The sequence below is a fragment of the Rattus norvegicus genome, chromosome 8, assembly GCF_021556685.1.
Source record: "Rattus norvegicus strain SHRSP/BbbUtx chromosome 8, alternate assembly SHRSP_T2T, whole genome shotgun sequence".
Lineage (NCBI taxonomy): Eukaryota > Metazoa > Chordata > Mammalia > Rodentia > Muridae > Rattus > Rattus norvegicus.
Window position 1 is genome coordinate 98,303,805 of NC_141541.1, and position 15,444 is coordinate 98,319,248.

Sequence of the window (15,444 nt, forward strand, 5' to 3'; positions counted from 1 at the left end):
TGTTGTAAAATATATAAAAATAAGAAAAAGTATATGGTTGTCTTTTACCTCGCTAGGTCCAGCACCATGGTGCCCCAAGATACCTGCTAGATATCATGGCAGAAACACATCCCAACTCCTCGGCGGCCCAGTGTCTCCTGCCGCCGCACACTTTCCTGCACTCAAACTGTCACATAAAAGAACACACAACACAAAAATCTTAGATCCAATTCATAAGCTATAATTGCCCACTTAACATACAAAGCTCAGTACCATCCATCCCTTAGGAACATTGATAACAACCTGTAAATACACAGAGTGAAATCTTTACGTCAGCCTCCATTGTCCTGCCCTGGCTTCTCCCCTTCTCTCCTCCTTCTGTTCCAGTCTCCTCCTCCTCCTTCAAACTTCTCTCCCGCCCATCCTTCCTTCTCCTCCAATGACAGGCCTCCTTCTATCCTGTACCTGCCCCTCACCTGTACTTTACAGATTCAATGGGGAGGTGGTTCTGGTGAAGTCACTTGAGTCCTGAGTAGTGACTAGGCAGCTGTCCTTGGGGCAGTGGAATTAGCATCAAAATACAGATAACTCCAGGGCAAACCACAACAATCAGACTCAGTCTGGGGAGACGGCTAAGTGGGCAAGAGCACTTGCTGCCTAAGAGTGAGGATCTGAGTTCAAATCTTTAGCATTCATATCAAAAAACCGATGTATCTGCACATGTCTTTAACACCAGTGCGGGGACGCAGAATCATAAGGATGGCTGGGGCTTGCTGGCTACCAGCCCCGTGCCAGGTTCAGTGAGTGACCTTGCCTCAAGGAACAAGGCAGAGAGGAGTGAAGCAGGGCACCTTATATTCCCCTCCCATCCCCACACTCGTGCAAGATGGGCTTTTTCACCCACAGATGTGCTTTTACCAAATACACACCACACCGAGACACAGAGACATCATGTTACTGTGTGTTGAGACTAAAGAACAGTGGAAATAATAACTTTTAACAAACATTGAGAGTGAGAAAAGAAATCTTGTGACTCGATTAACTAGCCTGTTTGCTTTGCTGTGTGGTCTGGAGCCGTCCCTTGTAATGTCTTCAAGCTGTTTCTACCATCCTTTCTGTGGTATCTCTGGTCTTTTGCTGCACTGGTCTGTGAGGTACTGGGATCCAAAGAGCTTCCTCTCCTCACTGGTGTATGTCCTAGTGTCTGGTGCATATCTTCTGGCTGCCTGGAGTGGCCTCCCTGTGACTCGGCTCTGCTCTCTGCTCAGATGTGTTCTCCCTCACAGCCATTTGTGCACTGAGGGGGTCTTGCTGTATCACACTACCTGAGCAGGGGGAAGAGTGAGGGAGCCATGAATAGCAGAGGTGGGTAGAGCGGGGTCTGAGGAAAAAGACCCTCAGAAAATCCGAAAGGTTCCGTGCACAGCAGGCAGGAAAGGGGAAGGAGGAAAAGGACCAGGTAAGGCATTAGAGAAAGAATGAATGAAGGCATTAAAGGAATAGTGGGGATCTGGGCTCTGCTAGGCTCCTAGTGTATACCAGGCATCCAAGGAGCCACAGCATTGCAGGAGATTCTTCATCTCAGCCTATTTCACACAGAAGGATATGAATTCCAGAGATGTTAGGTATCTTGCTAGAGGTCTCTAGCTGTCTCACAACAGCTAACAGAGAGCCCAGGTCAAATGTGAGCATCACTCTATGTGGGTCCCAAGCCCCTTCTCTCCACATCAGTGATGGTGTTCTGTATTCCCCAGGTCTCTCCAATACCTTGAGGTAGATGAAGTAGGGGGAGACAGCAGAGAGGGCTTCTTCTGCACAACTGGCTGCTGGCCACAGCAGCTTGTCTCTGCCTTCCTCATCGGCTCATACCCCCTGCACAGAGGGGCTTGTGTGGCGGTTAATGCTCTGCCACTCGATCCTAGGCGACTAGAGCTCTTACTGAAGGCCCCGATTTGGCAGGGCACTAAAGTGATAAGCAGGGTCCTCCCCAGGGAAGAAGCCCAGCCAAGAGCTCACCAGTGCTTTCTCTTTCAGTGAGACCATCATGTTCCTGCACCAGATCTTCTACCAAGGCCTGAAGGCCCGTATCGCCAGCTGGCCCACCCTGGTTCTGGGTGAGTAGCCATCCCCTAACCCCCCCCCGGGCTCTCACATATTCCTTTCCTGGGTAGGAGACAGCTCTGTCCCTCTAGATCTAGTGAGGCTCTCTGTAGACCCCAGAGTCCCTGAGAGGAGAAAGACGACCAGCATGTGCTCTAGAAGGGAATGAGATCTTTCTATTTGCTTATCAGCCTTCCCTGTCAACAGAAACATGCCCACCCAGAAACGTGTCCACCAGGAACATGCCCACTCAGAAACGTGTCCACCAGGAACATCTCAAACTCCAGAAAAGTTAAAAAAAAAAAAACTTAAAATATCACCTGTCACTCTCTCCCTCAAAGACAGCCACCTCAGTCATTGCTGTGTTTCCTACACAGAGATCCTGAAAGTGTGCGGGGTTCCCCCCACATGACCTAAAACAGAGTGAGTTAGAAAGTCTGAAGCTTGTTTGTAGCAGACATTTCACTCATTTGCTTACGTAGGATTATTACATTATGCTATTACATTGCTGCTGTCGTTGTTTTGAAATAGGGTCTCTATTTCAGCCCTAGGTGCCCTGGAACTTGCTATGAAGACCAGGCTGACCCTGAACTAGTAGTGATCTGTCTGCTTTTGCCTTTCTTTTTTTTTTTCTTTTTTCTTTTTTTTCAGAGCTGGGGACCGAACCCAGGGCCTTGCGCTTGCTAGGCAAGCGCTCTACCACTGAGCTAAATCCCCAGCCCTGCTTTTGCCTTTCCACGGCTGTAATTAAAGATGTACAGCACCACACAGGCAATGTCGTTACATCCTAGCTTAGCATTGTGAATGGAGCTTTGTCATGCCCTGTTTTCTCATGCTAAGTTTTTTGATGGCTATACAATGAGCCAGTGTCCCTAACTATACATACCATAAACCAAGTGACCAGCTAGCTCTTCTCATTGATTCTAAGCCGTTGCAAATCTTTAGGGACCATTTCCCTGGGTTAGGTGTTCAGAAGTTGAGTTGCTAGAACAAAGGCTCTGGCTTCATCTCCGTTGCCTAGAAAGCCGTGCTGTTGGATTCTGGGAATGAGCCACAGCTGGTCCCTTCCACTGTACCACCCCTGTGCCAGGCCCAAGCCTTTCTCCTTCTCATGTTCTCACATGGTTGGTAAAGGAACACCAGTGTTCCCTTCATGGCAGAGGGGAAGACCCTGAGACTGCAGAATCACAGTCAGAGCCGGGCCAGATGTAGCTCCCCAACTCCCCTATACTCTTTAGATGTTTCTTGTGTCAAAAACTCTGCTCTGTGGGGCTGGGGAGAGAGCTCAGTCAGTGAAATGTTTGCCTCAGAGGAGCAATGACCTGAGTGAAATCCCAGAAGTCACAAAAAAGCTATACCTGGGCCCAGTGGGATGTACTCACTGCTGCTCTTGCAGAGGACTGAGGTTTGGTTCTCAGCCAACCACATGGAGGCCAACAACAGTCTGTCACTCCAATTCCAGTGGAATGCGACACCCCTTCTGGCCATTGTGGGTGCTGCATATGCATGATATATTTACATTGGCAAAGCATGCATGAGAAATGAGGACATGATTGTTCCTTGGTCAGGCTGAGGAGAAGGTTTTTATAACAGATATGAAGGAGAGAATACCCACAGGTATATGGTAGAGTCCAAACTAAACGAGGACAGCAGACTGAACCAAGCCATGAGAGGAGAGAGAGGTGGAGAGAGGAGAGTGAGAGAGGGCAGAGAAGAACCAAGAGAGAACCCAAGAGCCAAGAGGGCATTTAACCAAAATGGCTGGGTTATATACAGAAGAGAAGAGCCGCGAAGCTCAGGGACTGGAGATGTTTAGGGAAGGGGCTGGGAGTGAGGTGCTGAGAGGAGCCAGGACTCTGCAGCAGACTCTGTTGTTGACTCTGGGAGAATCTGGTGGCCAGATTCTGCTGGGATGTTGCTAGGCTCCTCGGCCATTTGTTCTGTGTTTATCTGAGACCTAATAAAACATACACGTGAAATAAAAATAAACAAACACTTTTAAATGGACTCAATGGCATACATTTATATTCCCAGTCAGTACTGGAGAGGCAGAGACAGGTAGAGCCCGGGGTTTTCCGGCCAGACTAGCCTAATCAGCAAGTCTCAGGTGCCAGTAAAAGACCTTATCTCAGAAAACAAGGCCAATGACTCCTGAGGAATGGCCCCAAAGGTCGAACTCTGGCTTCCACATACAAACACACAGAGATATGTGGGCACACAGGTGCCCACTTACATACCCACACATATGGACATGCACACGCATACACACACTATCTTAGGGTTTTACTGCTGTGAACAGACACTGTGACCAAGGCAACTCTCATAAGGACAAGATTTAATTGGGGCTGGCTCACAGGTTCAGAGATTTAGTTCATTATCATCAAAGCAGGAAGCATGGCAGCATCCAGGCAGGCATGGTGCAGGAGGAGCTGAGAGTTCTACATCTTCATCTGAAGGCTGCTGGTGGAAGACTGACTGCCAGGCAGCTAGGACTAGGGTATTAAAGCCCACGCCCACAGTGACACACCTACTCCAACAAGGCCACACCTCCATAGAGTGGGCCAAGCATATACAAACCATCACACACACACACACACACACACACACACACACACAGAGAGAGAGAGAGAGAGAGAGAGAGAGAGAGAGAGAGAGAGATCCTGCCTCTTCCTCTAACAAAGACACTTTCTTCACTGAGTGGAAGCAGTTGCGGGCCACACTCCACACACTCCACATGGATCAACCATGAGATAAGGTGTGATCTACACCAAGGCTGTCTTCTGGAGATGGTTCCCAGAGCAGGACCCCTGGGAGCCACAGCCATCAGGATATGGGATTCCTCACCATCTCTCTAAGCCATTTCAGTCAGAGCTGCCACAAGACAGCCCACACCTCTGAGCCTTAGCCCTGGACCCACCCACCTGTGAAGGGTTGTATATCAGCATAAGCCCCAAGGTGGGATCTCTCTGTTGAGTTGGGATTTGAACCTCACACACAGTCTCTCTGAGGGGGCCAATGGGCCCAAGGCCTGGGGATGTCTCGTCTCCTGATGTACCAACTCCCCTTCCTCTGCAGCGGACCTGTTCGACATCCTGCTGCCAATGCTTAACATCTACCAGGAGTTCGTCCGCAACCACCAGTACAGTCTCCAGATCCTAGCACACTGCAAGCAAAACCGGGACTTTGACAAGCTCCTCAAGCAGTATGAGGCCAAGCCAGACTGCGAGGAGCGCACACTGGAGACCTTCCTCACCTATCCAATGTTCCAGGTGGCTGCTGGTGACCTACAAGGGAGCAGGCTGGGGTGGGGACACTGAGGGCACAGGTGGCAGGACACAGCCCCCCCCCCTGAAATCCTGGTCGGTAGAGAGCAAACTGTGCACCCACACACCTGTCCACTCTAGCAGTGGGGAAGGTGAACGGGCAGTTTTCGGAGACAGTCACGAGCGGGTTCCTACTGTCCTGGCTCTCCAGGCAGATCAGAAATGCAGTCTGCTTTCCTCCTCTGTCTATTGGGTTCAGAGATCCATTCTTGACTCTCTTGCTTTCTGTCCCTTTCCCTCATTTCCATGCATCCCTTGTCTACCATCAATGTCTCTCCCTCCTTGCCCTGTCCCTCCTCGGTTCCCTGTCCCTTTCTGTCTTTCCACCTGTCCCTCGTCTTTCCGGCTCTGTCCTTCCATGTCGCCTGCCACTCACAGATCCCCAGGTACATCCTGACACTCCATGAGCTGCTGGCCCACACACCTCATGAGCATGTGGAGCGCAACAGCCTGGACTATGCCAAATCCAAACTAGAGGAGCTGTCCAGGTGAGTGCCCAGCCATGGTGTAACGGGTGGGCAGGGCAGGGCTGAGAATTTCCTCAGGAAAATCATAGCCTGCCTTCATTTCAAAGCTGGGTCCCCCCTGACTGACCTGCACAGCTTACACGCAGGCCTAGGTGAAGCAGCTGGGTGCTGTCGATGGCACTGATGGAACCAGCAGAACCTTGGCATTCAAATAGACCCATGACCCAGGAAAGGGGACTTCCAGGGATTTTTAACACCCACTTCCCCTCTTTTACAGTGTCAGCTTATCAAACCCTGCAGTGGTAGGCCAGGTTTAATGTTGGGCACCTATAAAATCCTAGTGCTCAGAAGATGAAAGCAGGGAGGAAGTTCAGAAGTTCAAAGCCAGCCTCTAAGTTGGAAGACAGCCTAAGCTACTTAAGATCACACTTTTAATTTTTAAACATAAACAAGGCAGGGATATAGCTTAGGTGATAGATTGTTTGCCCAACATGCATGAATCTTTGTGATCAGTATCCACATAAAACCAGGTGTGGCGGCCCCTGTTAAACCCCAGCACTTAAGAAATAGAGACAGCGGGATCCAAAGTTTAAATTTCCAGGCTACCCTGGAATCTATGAGGCCTTATCTCAAAAACAAACAAACAAACAAGCAAAGAAATTGTGGTGCTAAGAGCCCCCCACCAAAGATGGGGTTCCCATAACAGCAGGAGGTGACAGGTGGAAAAGCTGTGGCCTTTAAGGACACTCTGGTCCTCTAGTCTGAAATTCCTCACCTGGCCTTCTCTCTGTCCTGCAGTTCAGAGGGTACTTTCCTTTGCAAGAGCAGAAGCAGGAAGGGGAGCCCTGTCACACCCCTCCGAGGTGCTGGGAGTGTGGGGGAAGTGGTCACAACTGGAATGGAGGCCAAAGGCAGAGCTCTTGCCTTCTGTCATCTGTCATCACTGTCTGTCCCTCCTTGCCCTGTGCCTAGGCAGAGCTAGTAAAATTTCCCAATTGGCTGGGTGGGAGAAGGAGAAAAAAACTGGTAATTCCAGATGAGAGGCCCTTAGATACCCAAGCGGAGGAGACCAGAAAGGGGGGTTCTAGAGTCTGGAATCGAGAGCTGTCCTCATTTTGGTGACAACCCCAGTGCTATATTGCCACAGGAGTGACTCCAAACAGGAAGACACCAGAGCCTAGGATTGAACCTGGAGGGAGGTCACAACATGAGGATGAGCCTGTGGTCAGACATGGGGATTAGGGATAGAGATGAGGGACGCTCGACTTACTGAAGCCAGCAAAGGGCAACGGGCAGGTCCCAGCTCCAAGCTAAGCAGAGGAGGAGTCTGAGACAGGCAGGAGGCGATCCCTCTGAGACCCAGCTGAGTTACTGCGTCAGGAGGGAAGGAGCAGGGAAGCATATGGGGTGTATACCTGCAGAGAGGCACAGCCTGTGGCAGGAAAAAAGGACCCTATGTGGATCCAAATCCTAATGCTCCTCCAAAAAGGCCTAGGATGCTCCCCAAGGTTCCTCACTGCTGACAGATACATGTCTGGGGTGCAGATGGCCTGAGAGGCCAATGTATTTAAACTAAGACCTGGGTTTGCATCCTACTTTGTATTCCTCACCCAACACCTGCACCTTCTCTAATGGTGCATTGGAGCGTTCTCTCACCCACCCCACCCTCACCCCCACCTCCATAGAGTGCTCAGGGAAGTATCCTAGCAAGATAAGAAACCATCAGATAGCCAAGCCCTGGCTAGACTAGGAACCACACCTCCTTCTCCAACCCAGACACTAGCTGTTCTCAGAACTGTACCTCCTCCCACACCTCCAGCTGCATTCTCCTCAAGGTCCAGGAGTTTTGCCATTTTATCCTCAACCACCAGGGTACCACTGATAGCCATCGCTTCCAGGGCCCCCGATGTCCCTCAAAGAGTGTGGCAGCTATGTGTGCGCATAAGTCCCCAGCACCGGAAACAGAACTTACCCTGCCTGTACAGTCCAACATGTCCAAGCAAAGCTTCGCCCTCACTGTGAGAAATGTTCTCTCTGCATCTCTCAAAACAGAACTCCATCTTTAAGAACTAGATGTCTCAGAAAAACATTTCTGTGGAGGAAAAGGGGAAACTGAGGCTACTAGAGAAGGGAGCCAGTTTAGCTATCCCAGAGAGTTTAAATTAAAATAGGAGTCCTAAGCCAGAAAAGAAAAAAAAAAAAAACCAGAAAACTGAAATACTGAGCCCCAGCTCCACCCCAACATTCCACACATGGACAGCTGTCTGAGGCCTGAGTGCTTTACTCATTTTGTGGCCCACACAAGCACCTCTCCCCTTAGGTTAAACCACATGCGTTCACCAGCCCTCGTGGTGACGTTGATTGTAGAACTTCAGAAATCAGCAGGGAAGCATGAGATGGGCCCTTCTTGAAGTGGGTAGGGATTTCTCAGTGCTTTCTCTGCTTTCCTGAAAGGCCTGGGAACCCACCAGAGCAGAATTGCCAGAAAACCCCCCTTTTCCCCTCGTATTACTTTTTTCAACATAATTAAATGGCGCCATCTCCTGGACAGTACTAGAGTTGCAGGATACAGAAAATAAACATTGTTTTCCTCCCAGAAGGCAGGTAGATAAAAAAGCCAGCCTTTCCCTGAGCCAGCTTAATTGGCAGACACGAACCTCGTGATATTCCATGGCCCATGCAACATTAAAAGCACAGCCATGTAAAGATATGGCAGAAAGGTCTGGTCCATAGTTCAGTGATAGAGCTCTTGAGTATCATCTTCGAGTTCAATTCCCAGCAAGGAGAGAACAGCCTGAAGAAAAAAGTATGGGGTAATGAACTTTGCTTGTGGGTGAGAATAGTGTATAGTAAGTGATAGGTAACAAACAAGTGTCCTGGGCTCACATCTCCCTCCTGGACTGGATCTGCTCTCTGTCCTACAATGTCCAGTACTGAAATATGACCAGCCTGCTTCCAACTGCCAATTTCCACTTCATTTTTCCTAAAATAAGCACCTGGCAACTTGGGCTGCCAGGGGATTAAACCAGATGGAGCCTGGCCAGTGTCCAGCATACAGTTGACACTCAATAGACACGCACCCCTTTCCCTTTCTTAACTGTGGGTCCCACACCCCAGCTTCTCTCCTTAGGTCTACCCGGAGAGCCCACGTCCCCCTCCCTGAAAGTGGATCAGCATATCTCTAACTTCCTGTCTCCCCAGGGTCATGCACGACGAAGTCAGTGAGACCGAGAACATCCGCAAAAACCTGGCCATTGAGCGTATGATCACCGAGGGCTGTGAGATCCTCCTTGACACCAGCCAGACCTTTGTGCGCCAAGGTAGGCGACTGCTCTGTACCCCACTGAGGGATCCCTGAGAGGAGAGCAACCCTCGGGGGCATCACCAGTGGGCTGGCCTGTGACTGTGGAATGTTCTGGACTGCTAGGGTGCAGAAGCTTGATGTGGAAGCAGAACGTGCAGATGCTACTAGTCCTCAGTCATGCCATATAAAAGTCTACAACCCAGATTAGCCGTGGACTTTTTGTTGTAAGCTCTGACCTGTCTTTTGGTGGAGAAAGTAGGGGACAGAATGGGACAGATCGCAACTGGCCCTGAGAAGGGCAGGCGTTAAGCAGAGGTATTGGGAGGATGCCTGTGCTCAGTGGTTCTCCCTGAAGTGGGTCTTCCCACCTCTGCCTCCTGCTAACCCCGGGAATGAGTCTGGATGGCATGTCCCTGTTGGGCTCCTCGTGGCTCAGAGACATTAAAGTTGTGATGCACTTGAAGGTCACCTCACGCAGCTGCCATATTCTGTGGGAAACTCAGCACTTGTTCATTTTGCCACAGATAGATCTCTGCCCCCAAATAATCCGTCAGCGTCCCCTTCATCCAGGTCTGGAGTTCACAAACTAGTAAACAGCTATGTGCGAGGCTTATACTGATCTGTGTATCAGACCTGGCCTCTGGGGAGGATCTGATAATCCATTATGTTTCCTGGATAGTGCCTGCATTTGGCCCTGAAGGCCCTCCTGGGGCCTACCTGTGATGCAGGAAGCCCAGAGGCAACTCCTAGTCTCTGTGTCTCACTGAGTTGCTCAAGACATGATCTATATCAGAAGCATTCCCATGAAGCCTCTTTCTCCCTTTCTGAAGAAAACCCTGGACAAAAGCCCCTCCTGGAGTAGACAGTCCCCTGGAAGACCAGGAAGCTGCCACATCACCCAGAAAAAGCTTCCTCCTCTGTACTGGAGCAGAGCCCAGATCCCCTCCCAGCCCTCCCCACTGTTCAGCCACACAGCCAACACTGACCCTTGCCCTGTGTGCCCCAGATCCCCGTGGGGTTCCAAGGCCCACAGAGAATGGAGCTAGCCCCACCCTGCAGAAGAAGACCTGTCACAAATGGGCATCTCAGTTGCAGCAGACAGAGCAACTGGGAAGTCAGGGGAGAGGGACTGGGCAGTGTGGTCTAGAATGACATTTGCTATTGGACAGAGAGATGAAGAGAGGAGAGGAGCTGGGGGGGGGCGGGGAGGGGAGCCTAATGCAAACCTTGATGAGGAACCCCGAGTCTGATCCCTGAGGACAGTGAGGACAACAGGAAAGGAACCCACAGAGCAGGTGTTACTTGGGACAACCAGAGTAGAGACAGCGGCCACTCTATCTAGCAGTGGATAACTCTACTCTAGTATACCAAGGTTCATCACATGCTCGGTCTGGGCTGTGAAGCTAAGCACCAGAATTAATTGGTGATGTCCTCCAAGGCCACAGCTATGCAATACATCATGTTAAGATGTCGGAACCTGCCTCCAGCTCCCCACTTCTTTGGATTCATTACTCAGTCCATTTCCAGACCTCAGCCCAGCTCCCCATTTCTTTTAGGGTACCTTTTGCTTGCCACAACCCTGGCCCCTGGCTGGGAGGTTGTGAGACCCTGTGTAGAGCCCTCATTTTCCCCATCCCCTGGCTCTGAGGCTGAGCTGGAAAAAGTGACCAGGATATTTGGACTACCTTGTTCCACAACCATGTGTAGCTGTACCTCCACCTTCAAGGCTGGGCGAGAGGGGAGTGTCATTTGTCCCATCTGAGGCTAGGCTCAGAACCTCCTTACCATTACCTCCTGTTCCAACAGGTTCCCTCATCCAGGTGCCCATGTCAGAAAAGGGCAAGATCAACAAGGGCCGCCTGGGGTCTCTGTCCCTTAAGAAAGAAGGTGAGCGCCAGTGTTTCCTGTTCTCCAAGCATCTCATCATCTGCACCAGAGGCTCTGGTAGCAAACTGCACCTAACCAAGGTAAGGCCATGGGAAAGGAGCTGCAGGCCCTGGGGCCCAGGCACACAGGCTCCTCTTTCACTTCAGGGCTGGAACCTGATGCTACAGTAGGGTGCTGAAGCACTTAGGTGGGAGCTTGTGAGTGTGTGTCCACATACCTATACACACATAGATAAGCTAGTTAAGCTGAGGGTGGAAATGAGTTAGAAAATCCCCTGATATCTTCCCCTGAAGAAATCATGGATCTGGGAAGGTGGTGTTAGGCCCCAGAGACTCCCAGAGCTGGTCAGGAGTTCTAACCAACCCTTCAAGGAACAAGTATGAATGTATGATTGTGTGTGTGTGTGTGTGTGTGTGTGTGTGTGTGTGTGTATGTGTGTGTGTGTGTGTTATGTGGATAGAGGTGTTGGGGAGAGTGGAGGGTCCCCTCCATTTGAGGTTTAGAGCAGCACATAGCATCTTTGTTATCTCCAGGCAAAGGTTCTCAACAAAGCCCTCCTGACCTTCCCAGACACCCACTCCTCTATCACAGGAAGCCTTCCTCAGGTCAGGTGACACTAGTGGGCTGCTGAACTGTTGTCACCTGAACCGTTGTCACCAGGTCTTCCCTCTTGTAGCACAAGTGTAATGGCCTAGCTCACCCCAGTCGGTAGAGCAAAATGTGAATCTAGATCCCAGGACCTTTGCTCCTGCTGTGCACTCAGCTACACATCCTTACCTCGTCTACGGCAGACCCTTCAAGCATGTTCTCAGAGCAAGACAAGCAACCAAGCACGTCCTTTAAGACTGGCTGAAATGCAGCTCTGCTGTAAAGCTGGGGGTTCAAGACAAAACTACTGCTCCCCCACGAGACTCGTTGATGGTCCTATTGCTCTGAACCCTAGCTGGCCCCAGCTCTGTCACCCCTGTGATCTTGGAAATGTCCTTGTCCTGTATACATTCCATCAGTCAAACAAAGATAACAGTCCCCACAGAAACAATGTGTGAGGTAGCTGACAGTCAGCTGGCAGTGCCTATGAATTTGCTATGCTGGTTACAAAATCTTGACCCTCTACGCTGCCTTCTCTCTCTTCCAAAACTATGTCCATCCGGTGGAAGCAGATGGGATTTCAAATGCAAACATACTGCATCCTGCAAAGGGCCAGAAAGTGCCTTTAATTTAGTAAGAGCATCAGGGAAACCTTCCTTCAGGGACCTGGATGCCTGGTCTGTGAACTCTCATTGAAGTGTTAGATCAAACCCGGGCTTCCAAGAACACACCACCTATGTTAACCTGTTAACAGAGTAGCTGGTTGGCTGCACAATGAGAAATTAATTTACAAATATTAAACACTCAAGTTCCAACCAAACTGAGTGTCAAGAGAGGCTTCTGTCCATTCTAGCTCCAGGTTCTTCTACTCCAGACATCTCTGTCCAGGTTGGAAGGGCGGGGTCTCCCATCCTTCAGCAGTAGAGGAAGCACAGGCAGGCTGCAGAGGAAACACAGGAAGATCCTTGATCTGAGACTTGAAGTTCTTGGTTTTATGTAGGTTTATTTCTATTATTATTATTTTTTTTTGAGTTCTGAAAGAATAGCCTAGGAGCTGGAGAGATGGTTCAGCAGTGTAGAGCCCTTGCTGCTCCTCAGACGACTCCTTTGGCTCTCAGCACCCACATTAGATGACCCATGGCTGCCTGTAACTCCAGCTCCAAAGGATCTGACTGACTCCTCTGGACTCCATGGGTTCCTGTGCATATGTTACCCCCACACACACATGCACGCACACACTGCATGCACCTACATGTATACTCACAAATATGCACAAATTAAATCGTTTAAAATAGTTTTAAAGGGTAGCCTGCTAGCAAAGAACACATGATCAGGGTGCTAACCAAATCCTAGTACTGCTGTGTACCGGGCAAACCTCACCCAAATCATGTGACTTACTAAGCCTGTTTCCTCACCTGCATAATGAATATAAAAGTATTTCCCAGGTGGGGTTGGAGAGATGGCTCAGTGGTTAAGAACACTGACTACTCTACCAGAGGTCCTGAGTTCAATTCCTACAAGCTACACGGTGGCTCACAACCATCTGTAATTGGATACGATACCCTCTTCTGGTGTGTCTGAAGACAGCTAATGTGTACTCATACACATAAAATAAATAAATCTTAAAAAGAAAATACTTCCCAGGAAAGCTAAGGGAGTCCCAGGTGCCTGGTACAATAAATTCTCAGTAAGTTTAACAGTCGGTATAAATCTGATGATGATGGGCTTGTCATATTACAGACCACAAGGCCTTGTATTAATGATTACCGTGGCCAGTCCCTTTCCCAAGTGTTTTATGCATATTTAATTCCTAGAACACCCATGAGGCAGACACTACCACTTTCCCAGTTCACAGATGAGATAAGGAAGTAAATAAGCCAGCAAGAGAGCACCAGCTTAGGTGTAGCCTGGTGGTAGAGCATTTGCCTAGCATTCGGAAGGCCCTGGGTTCTGACCTCAGCATCTCAAGTGAATAAGAGAATATCAGATATCAGGGGGCTTCCAGGATGGTCAAGCCCTGTGAAATCAGAGGGCAAGGTTACTGTTCAAAAGTCCTGGGAACTTCGCAAGGCCACTAAAGAAGGAAGCAAGAAGCAGACCCCAGGGCCTGGGAATCCCCTTGGATGCTCACAAGCAGCAGCCTATATATACATACATGAAACATGAGACTATAATGATCCAAGCAAGTGGTTAAAAATAAATTCTGAGTTTTGAAACAACAACAACAACAAAAGTGGGCAGCCTGCCCAGTATTTCATGTATAGATCGGTCACGTGGCCGGGTTACAGTAACATCAGTTCTTGGAAAATAAGCACTGCCTCACAGTTGTAGTGGGTCAGTAGGTCAGAAGCAGCTTAGAAATGGTCTTGGCTCAGGGCTCTAGTTTTGCAATAGCAATGTTTGCCAGGCCACAGTGATCACAACGCTTACCCAACCAAGATGGCTCATTCATGGAAATACTTGCTGGAGGCCTCAACTCCTCACTCTCCTCACAACATGGCACCCACTTCTCCTGGGACAGGTGATCCAGGAGAGAACAAGAGAGCAGGCAAAAGGCTACAGTTCCCATTTGATGCTGGTCCCAGCCCAGCCCACACCTAAGAGAAAAGGAATTATTCTTCCTGATAATAGAAAATGAGTTGTTGACCTGGGGCTGGGATGAGGCCCCTGAGGCTTTCTCAGGACCCTCCCCACTCCCAATAGCTGACCGGGTGACTCGAACAGAAACTCGACCTCTCTGACTTCATTTTTTGATCTATAAAATTGAGTCAGCAAGACATATAATGCATCCATAAACCTGGCCTGTTTCACCATTGGTAATGTGGGGGATTGACCAAGAACAGAGGATTTCACCTTTTTATAGATTTGGGGCTATGAAGTAATTCTCAGAGATGCTGATGGGGCAAGTGGAAGCCAAACCGGACAGATTCTGCCCACAGCTTGACCTCAGCCTTCTTTAGGAGTGGTCTACCTGAGAAAAATCTCATCCCACCCACCTCAGCAGACTTTGTGAAGGAAGCTAGCGTCCTTTGCTTACAAAGCAAAATGCCTGCTCAGCATATCACTCACACACACACACACACACACACACACACACACACACACACACATCGGGCTGTGTGGTTTGTTGGTGCAGAGGCCCTTCCAACCCTGATCTTCTGGGACTCCTACTCCAGCACGTGGACTCCTGGTTCAAAGTGGTACCTGCTGCTCTTTTTCAGAATGGCGTGATTTCCCTCATTGACTGCACTCTACTGGATGATCCAGAAAACATGGATGATGACGGTCAGTGTACAAGCCACTAATTCATTTGAACACTCACAGAGATTCATAAATGCAGGATTTGCCCACATGCTTATTCAGCATGGCTGGAGCTCAGGAAAACCAGATGTTAAAACATGATGGCCCCTGACCCAGATGCAAAAATCGAGAAAACAGCCTAGACTGGGTGGTTCTCAAAATCATGTGCCCCTAGAGAGAAGATTTTGAACTTAGTCTTTCCAGTAAACAGCTCCCAAGACTTCCAGGGCCTAGCATGTGTCATGCCCTGGATTTAATCCCCAGCACTGAAAAGAGCAAAGGAAAAGAGAGTTGGGGATCAGTAATAAAGTGCAGGGATTTATTTTCATGGAGCTGTAAACCAAACTGAATGTTCAACCCTGTCCAGAAGAGTTTCAGATGTGAATGTTACTTGTCCTGGGTGTTAGCCAAAGGGCTGGGTCATGAGGCCCCGTCTGACCCTGGCATAGCTGTGTCCCTGCTTGTAGACTTAGCCAAGTCCTGACTCAGAACCCAC

General features: G+C 49.5%; 1 protein-coding gene across 1 annotated transcript in view; it reads left to right on the forward strand.

Moving 5' to 3' along the window:
• Nucleotides 1-15,444, forward strand: part of Rasgrf1 (RAS protein-specific guanine nucleotide-releasing factor 1) — a 129,624-nt gene that overhangs the window by 52,384 nt on the left and 61,796 nt on the right. Inside the window, exons 6-11 of the mRNA NM_001170531.1 lie at nt 2,014-2,093; nt 5,155-5,348; nt 5,781-5,890; nt 9,071-9,189; nt 10,980-11,140; nt 14,870-14,933. Coding sequence (NP_001164002.1) covers nt 2,014-2,093; nt 5,155-5,348; nt 5,781-5,890; nt 9,071-9,189; nt 10,980-11,140; nt 14,870-14,933 — 728 coding nt within the window. The remainder of the gene's footprint in view (nt 1-2,013; nt 2,094-5,154; nt 5,349-5,780; nt 5,891-9,070; nt 9,190-10,979; nt 11,141-14,869; nt 14,934-15,444) is intronic.